The 18,894-nt window shown below is 40.0% G+C and overlaps 2 protein-coding genes across 5 annotated transcripts in view; both read right to left on the bottom strand.

Annotated features, from left to right (window-relative positions):
- Cmya5 (cardiomyopathy associated 5) overlaps positions 1-13,855 on the bottom strand; it is a 109,644-nt gene extending 95,789 nt beyond the window's left edge. Inside the window, exon 1 of one of the 2 annotated variants that reach the window (XR_776371.3) lies at positions 13,036-13,855. Coding sequence is in view for 1 of the 2 variants with exons in the window: in XM_010604135.3 (XP_010602437.1) it covers positions 13,036-13,202 (167 nt within the window). In the remaining variant the exon portion in view is untranslated. The remainder of the gene's footprint in view (positions 1-13,035) is intronic. The other variant, XM_010604135.3, reaches the window with a different exon arrangement.
- A 2,886-nt stretch (positions 13,856-16,741) lies between these two features.
- The window catches only part of Tent2 (terminal nucleotidyltransferase 2), a 49,260-nt gene continuing 47,107 nt past the window's right edge, over positions 16,742-18,894 (bottom strand). For all 3 annotated transcript variants that reach the window (XM_010604131.2, XM_019204581.2, XM_010604121.3), the window contains 2 exons: positions 17,846-17,925; positions 16,742-16,869 (listed from right to left, as the gene is read on the bottom strand). In XM_010604131.2, the coding sequence (XP_010602433.1) occupies positions 16,795-16,869; positions 17,846-17,925 (155 nt within the window). In that variant the 3' untranslated portion in view covers positions 16,742-16,794. The remainder of the gene's footprint in view (positions 16,870-17,845; positions 17,926-18,894) is intronic.

Below are 18,894 nucleotides of genomic sequence, written 5' to 3'. Positions count from 1 at the left end.
CGTCAGTACATGACGCTAGGTGCACTCAGTGTAGTTCCAACTTGCAGCAGCTGTATTGGGACATGATCCCACCATAAACTGAGGAGCATCTGCACATGGCCAAGAACTAATATTCTGTGCTTGTTCTGCCCCTTTTCCTTCCCTAAGTTGAAGAAACACTGTGAAGCCCAAACTTTGAAAAGCTACAAACCCACTTTAATTTATAAATACAGCTATAATTAAGGTAAAAGTCACCTCTTTTAATGATGATTACCCCTGGAAAGAGTAACTAAGCAAAATTGATTCATTTTCTATTATTTCCTGTATGGCTCATTCATTCATCATTCACTTACTCATTATGATAGATTTCTCACAGAGTCCAAGGGCCAAGGATATAACCCAGCCTCTCAGGGAAGGGAAGAGAGAAACCATGAAAATCAAAGGAGCTATACTCTCTGTGTCAATGTGGCTTTATCTTCTGTCTTCTCTGTGGGTCTCCTCCCCCTTCCTCCCTCCTCCTGTTACGCACTTCTCTCTCTCTCTCTCTCTCTCTCTCTCTCTCACGCGCGCGTGCGTGCTTTATTAGTGTTACTATCCTCAAATGATATCCTGAGTTCCAGAGTCTATGGACTCTAACTTTGAGTTCTTAGATTTCCTTTGTAACAGCAAAGTATGTCCCAAGGAAATTAAGAGGTAATTCAAGAACAAAAGAAAATCCTGGCTTTCAGAAAAGGTATTTTTATCAATTTTCCTTCTTATGAAAAGGATGGGAAACATACCTTCATCCCTGGTTGTGGGCATGACTTACTCTGGTGAAACGAATCCTCTGCAGGGTAACAGGATCCATGCACACAGCTCCCCAACCCTTTGACAACAGAGCCTCCTCATGGGCCCTGAGCTGTGTGCTCTGTTTTAAGGTTGTAGTAACACACTTAAGGGTAACCCTGAATTCAGACCCATAGTCAGAGTCTCACATTTTCCCTGGGTGTGAAGTCACCTCTCCACCCACTTTCTATGCTCCAGGCGCCCCTGCCTTGACAGTTTTTATTTAACCTTAAATGCCTTTTTTCTTTCCTGGATACCACCTCAGACACCAAATTATGCTCAGCAATTATAGTTAATGTTCTTTTTCAACCACAGCTCCTATACTTACTTTTTTTGACTAATAAAAAATTTGTAACTTTCAAAGATAAAAATGAATATATCACAAAATATACTGAAGAGATCAAAATAATGTTGAATAGATTTCTCAAATATTTGAGACCAAACTCCTCTCTTCTTGAGCCAACTAAATAGACTTGTGCTATTTCCAAGACACCAGAATAGAGAAGCAACACTACCCATATCTTACCTCTCCCCTTGGCCAGGGCATATACAGACCATGTAGCAACCCACCCTGCAAGATGAAGCACACTTCTCCAAAGGAGGACTAGCCTGGGTATGTTGACAAGAAGGATTTGAAGGAATTAACTCTCTGGTTACAGCTGACTGATAGTGAAGGAGATTCTAAAGACCTTGAAACCTGAAGCAGAGATACCGGGTCGTGTTGATGCCCACCTGCTTGTGAAATTTAAAGTCCATGGCAGAACAACAGTGAATAGTCAGATTCAGCTGATATTTAAGGTGGAAAAATACTTTAACTTCCTATGGTTGTATTTGAAATTAAATTTCTTATGGAAACAGGAACTAGTTTCTTTTTTCTTTGTTTAAATAAAGTGTTGCATGTCTACAGAACAAGCAAAACCTGGGATGGAAATGTAGGTCCACGCTAAGCACTTGTCTAGCATGTGCAAGGCCTTGTCTCTCCTATTTGATGAACACCCACCCCACCCCCACATCGGGGCTCCTGGGGAGCTCCAGCTGATGTGCCAGATATTGTCCAATGATGACCTGAACATCTGCCAGACATGAGAACTACTGAGCGAGGAGCCAGACAATGCTTGCCTCCTTCTCTCACCAGTGAAGAGGTTACAGTTGTACACTACTGAGCTGCTGGTGGGGAAGTGGCAGTGTGACCTCAGAGCCCAATGGTAACAGTTCCTTCACCAGATAACTTTAGAAAACCACCTCACTAAGATATAATGCACCCACTAAAGAATACAATTCGGTGGCTTTCAGTATATTCAGAGTTGGGAAACCATCACTGCAATCAAAACATTTTATCACCCTCAAAAGAAACCCACACCCATTAAGCATCATCCCTGAACCCTGCCCATGTTTCCCTCCCACCTCTAGGCAAACACTAATTTATTTTCTGTCACTATGGTTTTGCCTATTCCGGACATTTTATATAAGTGGAATCATAGGATGTGTGGACCCTTGTCTTTGGCTTCTTTCCCTTGACATACTATTATCCATGTTGCAACATGTTTCAGTACTTCCTCATTTTTTTAAATGACCAAAAAATATTCCATTGTACCAACCACAATGTCTTTATCCATTCCTTGGCTACTATGAGGAATGTTGCCCTCAGCATTCATGTACATCTTTTTATGTGGACATATGTGTTTACTTCTCTTGGAAATTGCTAGGCAACACGGTAACATTATGTCACCTAATAGCTTAGATTTGCCAGGCTTTTTATACAGTGGCTGTACCCATTTTACATTCCCATCAGCACTGTATGAGGATTGTGATCATCTTAATTGCTTTTCTGTTTGCTGAGACAAAATACCCAACATCCAAAGTTAGAGGAGGAAAGGTTTATTTAGCTCACAGTTTGTAAAGGTTTTAGTCCATAATTGGCTGGCTCCAAGGTAGGTATGACACATGGCAGAGGGGAAACAGTTCATGGCAGACCAAAGGTAGCAAAGCAACAAGGGAACTTAACAGAATCTTTCTGCCCCTTTTATCTTATTCAGACTACTTAGGATAGGTAACACTCACACCTTTTATCCTAGTGCCCTTGAGCCTAGCACTGCAAAATGAATCAATCCCAGTATCCCACACTCTAGATCCAGCCACCTCTAAAAAAAGCCCCACCTATGACTGCAAAGTCTTTGGGGTACACCTACATATAAGCCACAACAGTGACTTTTTTCACAACTTCCCCAACACTTAGTATTATCTTTCCTTTTAGTTATCACCATTCTAGAAGGCATGAAATGGCATCTTGTTTTTAATTTACCTTTCTCTGATGGCTACTGTCATTGGTTATCTTGTGCTCACTGGACATCTATACATTTTTTTAAAAAACCATTCCAATCCTTTGGTCATTTTTTAATTGTATTGTCTTTTGATAATTGGGTCATAATACTTCATCAGACCACTTTGAGGCATGGTTTGAGGGATTGTTCCTAGCTATTTAAAGCTCAGTTTCCACTCTTCCCATGATGCTGAAAGGTACCAAGTCACTTGCTGCTTAAACTAATCACAGCTAGCTTCTATTATAACTGAAAATCCTGACTGACAAAAGTTCTGGACAATGCAGTGCCTCTCACCTACAGGAAATAAGGCTCAACTGGCAAACTGCAATCTGCTCAGTGGCGGTATTGCTACTGATGCCTGGTTTCTGAATCCATGATCCTAAACTGTTAAACTTCACAAACTCAGTCTAAGGAAACTTATGAGACTAAAAAGCAGAGACTCTGGCAGGTTAAGTAGCAAGTGTGAACTGGAGCAGAAAGAAAAATCTAAGAAGCGGTTGCCATTTCTTGCTGATTCCTCTAAGGTAAAGTGGGCAACTGATTCTGATGAGTTATTCAGATGTTAAGGCCCTGATTTTCTGATGCCAACAGTCTCACCTCTGCCTTGATACCTCACTCACAGTGGTTACCTCACCCTCCATCTCTCTGCCAACCAATCTTGATGTCCAATGACTCTATTAGAATTGTCTTCCATTATTGGAAAAAAAAAAAGAGAGAGAGAGGAAAGAAGGGAAAAAAATTGTCTTCCAAAAGGTCAAATATGTAAATGGACTAGGAATCCAAATTCTGCCATCCAATCAATTTAATTCTAGTTTATACATCAATACTGCCAACTTTGTTATCCCTTCCCTTTTGTATCTCAAATTCTCTCAGGAGTCGGGGAAATAAGAAAGTTGCTCTCTGTGGAAGCTATTGGTGACCTGAAGACATAGGTTTCTTAGAAAGATGTTTTCTGCAGTTTCCTGGGAGATTTCTTTGGCTCCCAAGATGCACAAGGGTACATCCAGTTTTCCTCAGAAGTCCACTCCTGGGCTAAAAACCCACTTCCCCCTTCTGTTGACCCCTTCTCCAGTACAGTATTCTAGATCATGTATTTGAAAAGAGCTGTTCAAAAGTAAATCCAATCTAAAACAGGTGCTGACAGGTTTAAACTATTAACTCTTGCAAAAGTGTTACATTTCTGCAAGTTATTAATCTCTCCTTGTTACATTTTATTAATCTCTCCTAAATTACATTTCTAAATTCTCAGTCCCTCCTTACTGACCTGCTTTCTGTCAAACAAAGTGACCATACTTCAGTTCTCATTCTCCATCCCTAACGATGCTGACACCTAGACAAGATGGTCAGTGGAAGGGCATGAGGTTCTGGAGCTAAGATGATACAGTGAAGCCCAGTCACTCCTTCAACCATTTCTTAAATACCCTCTGGGTACCAGACACTGTGTTCCAGTTGTAGGCAATGTAGTGAAGTGAGGCAGCTACCCTCAGAAAGGTGACATTCTAGTGGTAGTGATAAATAGTAAATAAGTCAAAATACCACTTCAGATAGTTATGGGTACTATGAAGAGTGAGGTGAAACAGTAACTACTCTGAGCATCAAAGACGGGAAGGGAGTAAACTCAGTCCAACAGGCCAAGGAGGGAAGGAATCCTCATCCAGAAAGTGACCTGAGCACTGAAAGCTCAGATGGAGCTGGGGACACAAAACTTCAGGAGGGAAAGAGCAAGTGAAAATACCTGCTGGATGTAGTGGCCCTGGTGAGTGGCACGGGACAAGCTGACAACCTCGCAGAGGCCAGATCACGGGGGGCCTCTACACTGAAGCATCTTGTCCTGGTCACAAAACAAGTAAGTGGCACAGCCAGGATGATAATCAAGGTCTTTTCAATCATATCAGGTTTTTTTTTTTTTTAATGCAATGTTACTTACGTATGGCCTAAATGATGCTGGATGAAGAGGAAAGTTAGGGTTTTTAGGTCTGGGATGTAGCTCAGTGGTAGAGTGCCTACCTAGCATGTGTGAGGCCCTGGGTCAATCCCCAGGACCAGAGGAGGAGAGGGGAAAAGGGGGAAGGAGGGAGGGAGAGAGGTCTTACTATGTGGTCCAGGCCAGCTTCCAACTCCTAGGTTCAAGCAATCCTGCCTTGTGAATAGTCATGACTGTAGGCATGAGCCACCATGCATGGCTTAGATGGAGTTTGTCAGTTTGTTTTTTGGTTCCGGGGATTGTTTTTTGGTTCTGGGGATCAAACTCAGGACCTTGTGCTTGTGAGGCAGGAGGTGGAACCACGGAGCTACATCCCCAGCTCTATTTGTTTATTTGTTTAGCAGCACTGTGTATGGAAACCAAGAACTTTTCACTGCTGAGCTAATCCTAAGCCCCTCCTTAATATTTTTATTTTGAGACAGGGTCTCATTAAGTCAGTAAGTTACCCAGCTCAGCTCAAACTTGCAGTTCTGCTGCCTCAGCCTCCCAGAGTGCTGGGATTCCAGGTGTGCACCACCACATCTAGCTAGAAGGGATTTATTGGAGCCCTTTTTACTCTCTTCATGTCCTCTTAAAAATATATATATATATATATATATATATACTAGATTTAAAAACTTTAAAGTTGATCACCCTAAACCTAATATAAAGTCTGTCTTTTAAACAGAATATTGTAGAGAAGTTATTTTGGGTGCTTTGACCTTATGAAAATGCAATCACACTAGATTGCCTAATGTCTATTTTTAAACATAAGAGCTACTCTCTTTATTACACATTAGGAAACTTAATATAGCTAAGGTACTGATCAGGATTATCTACCACATAGATTTTCAGGTCTTTTATGCTTTTGCTTTAAAAAAAAAATCCTGAAGTAAACTGAAATACTCAAACTCATGAGAGTTCCAGTCCTAACTTTGTTATCACACTATGGTTAGAATCCTAATTAGGATACTTACTTAGTGTCTAAAATTAGGTAAATTATTGCTAAATTTCTATGTTCTCTTCCATAAAATGAGGATGAAAAAAATACCTATTTCATGGATCTATTTTAAAAATAGCTCAAAATAACAAGTGCTAGTGCTTGAGTACATTTTCTTTTCCCTTCCCTTTTTCTGGCCTTTGTCACTCATCAGAAACACAAGACAGCCAGAGAGAGGACATCTAAATGTCCTCCTGGAGTAAATGGTACCAGCAGCAGGGCTCTCCTTCCAGGTCCCGCACGTGACAGGGAAGCTTCTGCTCTGATGGAGAAGGCTGGCAAGAAGGACCCAGAGATGAAGAGAACACAACCAGGGAACCAGCAAGGAGTCTTTCTTCTGGCACTGGGACTTTCAGGACTTTCAGTAGACCTCACCTCAGCTCCCTGGAACCAAGTCATCGTACCAGTGCATGGCCTTTAATCAACAACTTGTGAGATTATTTGTTTAATGCCTGCCTTTCCAGAGTCTAAACTGGAAAGATTAGGAATATTATCCGTTTTAGTTATTCCATGTTTACATTAGCTAGCACATATTAAGCCCTCAATAAATCTGTTGAGTAAATATGCCTATTTTCTTATTAGAAACACATTTTGGCAAAAAAAAAAAAAGGGGAATTTCTGGCAACTGTAAATTTCTTTTCAAAAAAATTTTAGCTGACAAAAATTGTATATACCTATGGTGTACAACAATGAATTAAAATTTCTGTTTAGCATATGCATTTTTCTAAAGAGAAGCATACCCAAAATAAGAAAAACGGTAACAGCTCCCTGAGAGGGCTTTGAGCATTTAGTTTAGTAGATTATAGTAGCATCAATTAATCCTCCCACATATCTTTGACTTTAAGAGATTAGGATGTGGGATTCTGGAACTAAACTCACTCTAGTTGCCTTAGTAGAGGACTTTTCTCAAAGCAAAAGAGCAAAGCCTATTCTTATCCTTCCATCTACGATTTCTGGCCAGTCACAGATGGTGGAAATGATGACAGCCAACATCATAATTGGACAATCGTTCAGTACTTATTACTGTCCTCTCCAAGTTACTGCATTTTCAGAGTCACTGGGCATCGTCAATCCTGGTACACAGTCCAACAACTAGCAAAACCCTACCTCTCCAACAAGTTCAACATGCTAACTAAATCTGCTTCAATAGTCAAGTTGACTTGACAATTCCTCATTTATTGAATCAACAAATATTCAACCCTGAAAAATTATGAGTGATTCAGGATGACAAAAAGATAATCTGAGACAAAGCAGCAACCAGCAACACAAGAGCTAGAACCAGGAATTAAGAGAATATCAATACAAATTATGCCTAGAATACCTCTTTTCCCAGTGGCAGCACCACCCTACAAAACTTCTCCCAATCTTACATTAGGAAAAATGCCTTTTCCTTAGTTAGTATCTTCAGTGTAGTACTTATGACACAACGTTGGAGTTAACTGCTTCCCATTACCAGACTGCGAAGTCCTTGAGATAAGCAATCGTGCCATCCAATCATCTTTATGTCCCTGGTATCTAGTGCAGGGCCTGGCATATAGGATTCATTGCTAATGAGCATCTATGGGTTTTAACAAAGCTAACAGACTTCTGGGTATTATCAGTCTTCATTGTCCAGCATGGTGCCCACCACCCACATGTATGTAGCTATGGAGTTAGGTAAGGTGAACTGAGAGTGCTGTAAGAGTGAAATACAAACCAAATTTCAAAGACTTGGTACAAAATAAAGACTTAGTAAAAAAATGTCTTGGTAATTATTACATTGATTTCATACTGAAATAATAATGCTTTGTCTATCAGGTTAAATAAAATATATTATTAAAACGAAGCCACCTGTCTCTTTTTACATTTCTCAAATTACTAAAATATTTAAAATTATATATAGTTGGCATTACATTTTTATTAGATAATGCTGGACTAAGCCAAAGATTATTTTCATGTACAAATCACATCTACTCTTTTGTACCTAATTCTATATGTGTCTTGGTAGAAGGGACATTTGGTTATAATACCTGAATGAAGACAAGGTACTCATTAGGCCTGTGTCCAGAAAAGCCCAGAAACATTAAGACTCCTTTTATGTTTTTAGATCTATCAGTCAATATATCTTACACTTTAGTAGGTTTACTGTTTTAAAGAAAAAATAATAACTCCAACTCTTGTTATATTCTTCTATGTTGAATCAAAGTCTTACCAAGGACATGTAATATCCATGCAACCAACACTTAAATAGCTCTTCAGTTTCTGGCTTTAAGTGCCTCTGTGTTCTCCTCTCTCCTCCCTTAGCGCCTGGCACCCTCAGCAGTCAATCACCCTTCCCATCCCCAGCTTTTTCCACTGACCTCAGAAGACTCTGGCTCAAATAACACACTTGTCAAAACCCCTAGATAAGCACATCAGGGAGAGATACCATATAAATAGATAAATGGAAACAGAGTGCCCTGTACTGATAATATAAGATAGTACGAACTCACTTTGCATTCCAAATGTTTATATCCTATTATGATTAATTAAATGTGAATGCTACTAATAATTTTACTTCTGTTAGCTTAGACAGACATTTTACATAGGCACCTGCAAAGCAACAGGTGAAGGTGATTTTTAAGTTTTAGGTACCACTGTTGCAAAAATCATCTGAGCTTAGAGAATTTAAACTTGGCAAAAGAGATCAATTCAAAACAAAAATGAGAAAAAGTTTCTAAGTGATCTGTGGAACAGGCTAAAAATAGTTGAGTTTCATAGGTCTACACTCAGAAAAATACAAGTCAAAAAAAAACACAAATGGGCTGGGTATTTAGCTCAGTGGTGCTGCCTCCTGACTCACAAGCATCAAGGTCTTAAATTCAATCCCCAGTAGCAAAAAAAAAAAAAAAAAAAAAAAAAAAATACACACACAAACAAATGTGTCTTTTTATGTACCTCTTGCCACACAGGAGACCCTGAGTTTGACATACTTAGCACTGACACATGGTCCATGATGCATGTCCAGTGAAGGGGAGTTGCAGGAAAATCTGAATGTAGAGGTGTTTATTAGTGAAAGGAACACTGCAATCCCCTTTTTTTAAAAAAAAAAAATAATCTTGCTTTGTTTTTAATCCTGAGTGTTGTAGTAGACAGAACATAGCTTTCAAATTTTATTCAGAATAGATTCAAAGTTGTCACCTTGACCTACATGAACCTACAACCCAGGTGTCTCTTAAGAATCAGCTCTGCCCACCCTCCTCTTTGCCCAGCATTCCAGCAAACTGGCTACACCTTCCTGCCTTGGTGCCCCTGTCTGCTCATGCCATGACCTAGAACTGTCATGGCAAGCCCTTAAGAGCTTTCAAGGATAACAAACAGCCCACTGCAGCACACATGCTATAGATTTGCCACCACTGGCCTAGAACATGCACTGCTTCACCTATACTCAAATGTCGCCCCCTACCCAAACAGCATGATCTGTACTCTGCTGTACAAGTTTTCATATAACTTCTGGTCACCCAACATAGCCCATATTTCTTTACTTGTACAATTATTTGTCTTCCGAAACAGGAAAGTCTGTGTCAGGAGAGCAGGGATTTTGTTCTTTTCGTCCACTGTCAATTCCCTCACAAGTGCCTGGCACATCAGAAGCGTTCAATAAATATCTACTGAATAAATAAATTAATGACCATAGATTGAATCCAGACACCCAAGATCTAGCCTTAATTCTTCCACTAAAAAGTTGTGTGACTTTGAAAAAAAAAAGTCCTGACACTCCATTTCTGGATCTATAAAACAACTGCTGAAATAAGTCTAAAGCCTCTCCAGCTCTAATACCCTAGGGATTTTATAAATCTTCCATTTACATACGATCTTGTGTGAAATTTTAGCAACAGAAAAATGTAATTTGGCACTCACAAACCACCAGCCCTGTGGGGCATTCCATGATAATTCAGAACCCTGCTCCAAAACGAAGTCCTCTCAAGCCCTTGCAGACAGCTTTCTTTACTTTCAGGCATTTCGTACACACCTTTATTTCCCCATCTCTTCTACCAGTTAATGGCACAGTGTGTTTCTGTTTCTCCACTCAGGAGATGAACACCTTGAGGACAGCAAGGGCCTTTCATTACCTTGTGATCTCTAGCACCATGAGTAGTCCATGCACCCCAGAAATAGTCCATTATTGAACGAAACATCCCTTCTAAATTATTCAAAGAAAGGTAGCTATAGCTAATTCTACATATTATACCTGGGAGGGTAAATGAAAAGTTTATAAGCAGAAACTTTTTAAAGTAAAGTTTATTATTTCCCTAGTAACAAAATGTGTTAATGCTCATTGTAGAAAACTGAAATTTTTACGTAAAGAAAAAAATTCTAATCAGTGATTATCCCATTACTCAACCACTATTAACCTTTTTTTAACTATGTTGTTTGCTTTTATCAACCTAAGACATTTTCTAGTACATCTTTTACTTTATGGTTGGCATCATACTAAACTATGTTTTAAAATTCAATATAGGTACATTCCATATCATTAGAATCTTCAAAAATACTATTTTTATAGCTTTTTATAAAAAATAAAACAAATTTTAATAACCAAATAAGAGAATAGCCATTATATTTTAACTTTTTTGTGTCCCTTATTCTAAAAAAATGATCAGTTTGTTAGTGCAAGTTCTGAAGATGGTCTTGACCACTGAGGAAATGTAGACAACTTTCCATCAAGGAGGAGGAAGACTGAGGTCTCTCCTTGTCCTCGGCTAATCCTTTACAGGAGAAACCATTCCAGCTACACCTGGAGTGAGGAAGGGGTTAGGGACAGTCCACTAGCTTGGTGGACACAGACCAGGGCCCACATCTTGCTTCTAGCATTTCCTTGCTTTATGACCCCAGGAAATGAAACAAAGCTCCAGGGTCCTCATGTCTCGCAGGACAGTCACTGCACAGAACTTCTTGGAGGGGCTGACGTGAGAAATGTAGGGAAGGGTTGAGCACTGTGCCCAGTGCCAAGAGAATGGCCCTCTTCTCACTGTGATGGTCTGGTGCAAGAGCATGGCAGGAGGGGTGGAGATGACAATGTACTTCTCATTTCTATCTTTTGGAAGAGTCCAAATCCTCACTCACCTTGGATCTCAGAAGAACATGTTTGTGAACTCACACACAGTGAAGTGGTTTGATTACTGACCACACCCTGCAGCTGGGGTGACCAACGACTCCTGCTGGCCTCTCCCTAGGTCTAACCACAGGTAGAGTCCCTTCCCCAAGCACCCACCATGGTCCCACCTCTAGATAGCAGCTTTTTGTGCTGCTGCCTCCCTGGTCCCTCCTGGAACCCACTTCCCCACCTGCCTGTCAGCCTACTTTTCTGCTGATATCTCCTGCTGTCTGCTCTCCTAAATCCTGTTCACAAGTTCTACTGGCTCCTTGTTACTCATCTATTAAATAAAAAGCTAGGAACCCAAAAGTTTTCCCTTCATCACCATTTGCCTTCATGTTTCCCTCACTCTGCTAATTCTGACCTTGCCATCTATTTCAGAGCAGGCCCAACAGATAAATCATTTCCTGACCTTCAGGTCATGCCCTTTGTCACAGGGCTATGTGATGTCAAAGTGGTGCTTTCAATTGGCAGCTGCTCACATTTTGGTGAAAATGAGTTTGCAGATTTTTCCTGAGGGGAAATCTTGGCTGGGAAGGATGTGAGCACCCCAGACACCAATATGAGGAAGGTTATAGAGCTGTGCTGACACTTACCCTTCTCAAATGGCCCAGGAATCCCTGGCCCCCTACTCCCTGTTTCTCAACTCCTGAGTGCCTCCTCCTCTGCTCTTCCCTCAAGCAACTGCTGCCCATTTTCTAACACCCAAATCACATCCTCTACTCCAAGGCAGCTACAGCTACCTTTCTTCTGGCCTTGCACAGTACACATGGCTTATCCTTCTCTAACTTCTTCAGCACAGTCTTATACTCCCATATTCCTCACTAACTTTTCCCACACAGTTCTCCAGGGCAGAGGCAGTGCCTGTTTCCTGCTTGGTAATTGCTTGTAAACATGTGGCTGATATTCAAGACTTGCACCTGACTAACCATTCACCCTCATTGATGCCATTGTATGGGAGGCTTTTTTCAACTTCACCTCTGTTGGCCTTGGTTGGCCTTAGAGCTCTGTTGGCCTTTAGAGCGTACTCTAAAATGGTACACCCATCTGCCACCTTCAAAACCTTTCCACAGGTGCATGTCTGTAACTCTAGCACTTAGAAGGCTGAGGCAGGAAGTTTGCTCAGATTTCAAGGCCAGTCTGAACCACATAGTGAAGCTCTGTCTTAAAAAACCAATAGTAGGAGCCAGAGATTTAGATTAGTGTGCCATGCCTGCCGGGCAAGAGCAAAGTCCTGAGTTCAAATCGCAGCACAAAAAGAAAAAAAAAAAGCCAAAAGTAGAAAAAAATCCAAAAAGAAAGAATTCCTAGTATCTTCATTTTAGGGCCTACATCAAGGGGGAGAAGATCCAGGAGGGAAGACAGTAATCTTTTTCTATAATAGTAATCACATTCATATTCACTGAAAAGGTATTTGGAATGAGCGGGAATATAAGAACACAAGTTACTGGAATTCGTGCTTCTTTTTTCAAAAAAAAAAAAAAAAAGTATGAGTCTGTGTATCAAAGTCTTCTTACAGCAACCTAGCCAGTGCCAGTCGCCCAGGACACTGCCACCCACTTGGAAAGACCCAGGCCTTGTCTGCCTGTGTCCTCCGCTCTTTCCCGCTGGCCCAGACGGGGCAGATGGGTACGTTCCAGCACAGCTCTGCAGCGGGCAGGACCCCAAGCCAATCTCCAAGAATATCTCAGGGTGCAAGGGCCTAGGCGCTGGGCAGTGTGGTGGGGATGAACTCTGCCAGCGGCCGCCCTCCCACGGGCCAGCATCTCCACCTCCGCGCCCCCTGAAAAGGCGGCGCCTGGCCTGGAAGCGAGCCTCTGCAGGAGCTCACCTGGCTTCAGGTTCCAGCTCCGGCTCCGACTCCGACTCCTCCGACTCCGACTCGGCCGCCGTCTCCTCCCCCTCGACCTCCGACTCCTCCACGGTCTCTTCCATGGCGTCCTCCACTTCCCAAGCCGCCGTCTGGTCGCCGTCCGCGTGTCCGTGCCAGGTTGCCATAGCTGTCCGCGGAGGCTGCCTGCGCCTGCCGGGTGTTCTCCCTCGACTGCTCTGCCGCTTGGTGCGGGTCGGGTTCCCGCCGCGGGGGCGGGCGGCCGGCCACTCGAAATAGAAGGCGACAAAGTTTCGCCACAGGGCTGGCGACAGCCCGGCCTCCCCTCCTCCCCTCCCAGCAGGAGGTGTGGGTCCTCAGAGCTGGACGGCTGGCGATGGTCCACCTCCTTTCTCCACAGCCAGTCTTCTACTTCTTCGGGGCTACTTGAAGGACCCTTGTCCCAACCCTCCCTTCCTGAGTGGAGGCTCACTGCCTTCAATCGCTCACTCTGCCCGAGGCTTTGCTCTATCCCTACAAAGGGGTGTCCTCAGAAGAGCTCTACTGTCTCACTTTTAGTGAGGAGACTGGAGAAACTGCACTCAACTGCCTAACTTAAGGCTCAGCTCTGCACCACTTTTCTGTAAGGGCTTCCTCCACACTTGCAAGGCAAAAAACCACATTCTCTTCAGTAGCCCGAGTTGGTCAGCCAGAAACTATCCATAACCTTAACCTCACCTTAGTCAAAGGCTGTTTTCTCCATAGCTCAGTCTCACCGCATCTTGTAAAGCCAAAACCCCTCACTGGCTTCCCAAAGACCAAGCATTGAAGTCCAAGATCCTCGGGCCTAAAAGCCCACACCCTTTCTATCTGGCCCCTTCTTTAGTAGTCAGGGATCCCAGCATCCCATCAGGTCACTCTGCTTACAATTCTTTCTGCCTGAAAAATCTCTTCCCATCCATAGTTTCCTGGTCACATTTCTCTATAGTCCTCAGGTTAAGCTCAGGTCTCCTCTCTCCCGGTCTACATCAGCCCAGGAAACTCAATGGTAAATTACTCACCTTTGTCCTGCCATCCGCAGCCCATACAAGCCCATAAACAGGCAAAGCACCTAGCACCTAGCACCTAGCACCTCACAGAAGCCTGATGAATGCTTCCTGAAGGCAACCAGATATGCTGTACATACTTGCTGAGTATGCACAACAGGCAGAGGAATTCTCATAATGCAGAAAGGCATTCTTTTTATGAGAATGACCTTATAGGTAGGACAGAAAACATTTATTTTTAGTTATAACATTAGATGTGATGAAAGGAGGCTGGGTGTTTCATTCCCTTTTATCCATCCATACATTAGGTCTGTGGACAGGGAAGTACAGACAACTTGGATACAGCAGAAGCAACAGTTGTGGGCATAAGAAGCAAAAAGAGAAGTCCAACCTTCCAGGTTTCACTAACCCGGGTTAAACAGCAGCAATATTCATTCTTTTAACACCAGCTACATTTTTCCATCAGCAATCCAAAACGACCATGCTCCCCAAGTACAAGAATCCCATCCCAACTGTGAGAATCTGTTAAATACTAATCAAAACTACAGGGAGCTATTGTGATTCTTCCATTTAACTAAAAAAATTCTTAGGAACATAACAGCTACAAGATCTGCAAAGACCCTAGTTCAAATCAATACAAATTTTCAACAGTGCCAAAGTGCATACCTTCAACTTTCTAACAGTAACAATATGCACAAATATAATAGAAATGCAGAATGATACAAAATATAGTGATTTTGTATTCATCAATAAATGAGATGGAAAATAAGCCTAAACAATTCTCTCATATACTAACAATGCACTTATCTGACATATTTGGACTGTCACAAAGTGCATAATCTTGTGTCAGTCAATGGTTTAAAATTAAGCTGGTTAACTTCTTTACCTATTTGTTAGAATCAGCTAAAAAATAGTATTAAGAATAGGGGCACTGAAAGCTGAGAAGAGTGGCAGTGAAGGAGTCCACACCGTGATAAATTCTGAGCTTTATTAGGAAATGTCAATATGGTAAGGGGAGAGAGCACCCTCCACTCTTACCCATCCCTGAGACCTGCACAGTACTACTTGCACAATACTATGGATATTATTCAGGTGATCACCAAGACTCATCACTAGAATATCAATTATACTCAATACATTCTGACGGTTTCACAATGCACAATAAATTTAGACTTTTCCAAGAAAAAAATTCATATAAAAAACAACTGTATCCAAAGTACAGTATTTTATACATAAGTAAAATTCACCTTTGCAGAACAACGTTCCAGAGTAATGGGGTGTTGACTAGTTAGCTTGACAAGTGAACTTAATTTCATCGACTGTTTTAATCTAAATAATCAAGCATGACAAATGGATTCAATTAGTTCTAGCTGATAACTACGGCCTCAATCTCATTGCAAAAGCAGACTTTCATTGTAAAGGAAACACCTCAACAATTTCCATATACAAACTTTATTCTATTTGACATACAAAAATTTAAACTTAAGAAAATGAAAATATGCACCTTTTATAAATCAAAGAAAAGCAAAAGTTTTAGCTTTTGAGTTGGCCTGCAAAAAATTCAGTAGAGGTACAGACTGTTCTACAGTAGGTCTGAAAGAAGTTTGCAGTCCTTTTAACTCCTCCTGTTTTCAAGATTATTTTTTATATTTAAATTTACAGGCACTGACCAATTTACAAATATTTACATAAATTAAAAACTTTAATAAACACTGTAGCTTTTTTAGCAGCCACCACTTCATGTGGAAAATACTAAAAAAGGTATTTTATAAACTATGTGTTTTATAATTATTACAACTTACCTGAAACACTTTGTAGTGACTTATTGCCTAAAAATTCTAGTTTAGATTATAGTCCTGTAACAGCACACACAAAAAAAAATGCTGATTCTTCAAATAGGATGTAATCTTAACTTTGATGTTTCAGTTTCTGCTTCATGTCACAGGCCAAATAAAAGCAGGAAAATAGAAGTGCACATTGCACTCCATCATAAAGCACAGGAGACTTAAATCTTTTCAGTCTTTGAAACAACTCACTAACAGTTCAGTGATTGCCTTAAGTGCTCACATTACCATACTACAGGGCAAAATGTATTGTTGCTGCTACATAAAATGTAAAGCAATCTCAATAGTGTGTCCAAAGCTCAGAAAGCACTCATGAAATGCTATACAGATACAGCCAAAGCCTCAAGTCTATTCCAGGGAGGCAAGTGAAGAAGTAACGGTCCAGTATTTCATGACTCTGAAGTGATTTCACTGAGATAAAAAATTTTATTGTGCTTAAAAAAAAAAAAAAGATTTGAATCTCCACCTCACTAGAACACAGACAACAAACCATCTACTATAGGTGACTTTTTAAGTTTGATGAATTAAACCCTTTCCAAAATTCAACACAACTCTTCAATATTAGAGTGTGAATACAGTTAATTAAAGTTATATAAAAAATCTGTTCGGGTAATTTCCCAAAATATATTTTATTTGATCACCTGAAAATTCATGCCATAATATTATTAATCATCAATGTAAACATTTTCAAAAATATATATTCAAATCAAAAGATTTTTATTAAGAAATATCATAATAAAATATGCAATCTTTATATAAGTATGTCCTTTTAAAAATAAAACATGAAAACAAGAACAATTAAAAAGAAACCATGATGGAAGTAAACAAAATGTATTATGATGTAACTCTTGTTCTTTATTTCTCAGAAGAATTTAAGAAATAGAGGTCAGTTATCTTTTCAGGAGAGCAGTTCTTAAAGGTAGTATACTGTTCAAATCTCTTTTGTTTTTCAATCTGTGAAATGACTAGGAGAGAAAGAAATTCAAAACAGAAAAGAAAATGTTATTTAAAAATTCTACATTTGCAGGTCAAATTTTTCTATTCTGAATGACAAACTGAGAAAGCCGATGTTTTTCTTTTTCTTTTTCTTCCTTTTTTGAGACAGTTTTGCTAAATTGCGCAAGCAAGAATGGATCTTGCAATGCTCCTGCCTCCTACTCCTAAAATGCTGGGATTACAGGTATATACCACTAAACAAAGCACTCAAGGCCTAATCTGAAGGATAGTTTGTAAGACTTATATTTTTAACTGCTATTACAGTAAAATCCACTTGTATGACTAAATAATGAAAAGCTATGCCTCTAAAATGAACTTCTTAGTTCTCTGGTCCTTTTCTCCTCTGAAGCAATCCCTCCTGTCTCATACTACACTACATTTCTATTCCCTGAAGACAGGGACCTCAGATAGCAAAACCACTGATGAATAAGTTCGTATCATGGACATAAACACAGGTATAATATTGTTTAACTTTTCAAAATAGTAAAGATAAAACAGCACTACAGTTCCTTGTAACAGTAAGGTATAAAGAAGGAAAAACATGAATTTGACTTCAGCTTCCTTCCAAGACTATAATAAATTTCTTGATATTTCAAGGAAAGAAAAGAGTCCATTAAGTTTTATTCAATCATTTTGGGAGTTTTTAATCCCTATAAAAATGTTTATTTCCACAAAAGCAAAAGCTGTATGAGTGAAAACAGCTAGTTCTCTCTGAAGGAAAAGTATATCTAATGTCAGGCAATGAATTCCTACTGTGTTAATGATTTCAAAACTTACAAATCAGGACTATCCTATCTGATTACATAAAATTTTTTCCTCCAAACTCAGGTCCTTGCACATGCTAGGCAAGCATTCTACCAATGAGCCATACATCTAGCCCCTTCTCCATTTTCAAAGCACACTAGTTCACTAATGTTTCTAAAGTTAATCTGATGCACTGTTTACCTTTAAAAACTGATCTTTGATCATGTCAAACTTCTGCTTTTCATGCACAGCTCTGGCTGTATTTGTTCCATCAAAAGGTTCTGCAATGTTAAATGTACATATAAAAATTAAAATGAGATTTTTATGAGGTGCCAGGGATAAAACCTGGGGTCTTGTGCATGTTAATGCTAGGCAAGCACTCTGCCTAAACTATACCCTCTCCCTTTTTTTTTTGGATTTTTCAGAGTCTTGCTATTATATTTCAGGCTGGCCTTAAACTCACTATGTAGCCCAGGCTGGCCTTGAACTCACGGTGACCCTCCTGCCTCTCCCTCCCAAAAGCTAGGATGACAAGCATGCACCACCACACCCAGCCCCCATCATTTTTTAATTAGGCTCAAGTACATGAAATTGCGAATATATGATCACTTTTGACATATAAAAACAGTAATTTCATATGGTTTGTCCTAATATCTTTACTAGATTTATGAATATATAAAAGTTTAGTATAATTATAAGCTAGTAAAATAGCTAGAATTCAGTGAAAAGATGACAAAAAATGAAAGTCATCAGCATAGGTATGTTAGGTCTAAATCATAAAAGTGCTAAGATTTCTGAAGAATTACAGAGACTGAAGAACCAAACCTTCGGTGAATAAAAAATTAAATAAAACACTGTATAGAAGTATAAAGCACTACATCCAAGAGAAGTGCCTAATGGCAAATGTTAGAGAAAGGTAATTTTAAATTTAATTTTAATTCAAAAGCTGATTTTGTCCAGCAGAAAAGGGTCAACTGGACAACAGTGCAGGGAGTATGGTATATGTCTTTAGAAAGAGGTATGAGAAATCTTGTATACAAAGAGAGAAAAAATAGCAAGCACCAGAAGGAAGTGGTTTTTTGTGTGTCCCTACCATATACCTTCTATGTAAATATCTTGACACCACTCAACCCTTCACCCAACTATGTGTGTGTGTATACATACATACATATATATATATATATATATACATTACATATATACGTGTGTGTATGTATATGTGTGTGTGTGTATATATATATATATATATA

This window comes from Fukomys damarensis, unplaced genomic scaffold (genome assembly GCF_012274545.1).
Source record: "Fukomys damarensis isolate Sample0158 unplaced genomic scaffold, DMR_v1.0_HiC HiC_scaffold_1, whole genome shotgun sequence".
Classification (NCBI taxonomy): Eukaryota; Metazoa; Chordata; class Mammalia; order Rodentia; family Bathyergidae; genus Fukomys; species Fukomys damarensis.
Note: the sequence above shows the minus strand (reverse complement) of the source record. Positions and strands in the feature narration are given on the sequence as shown.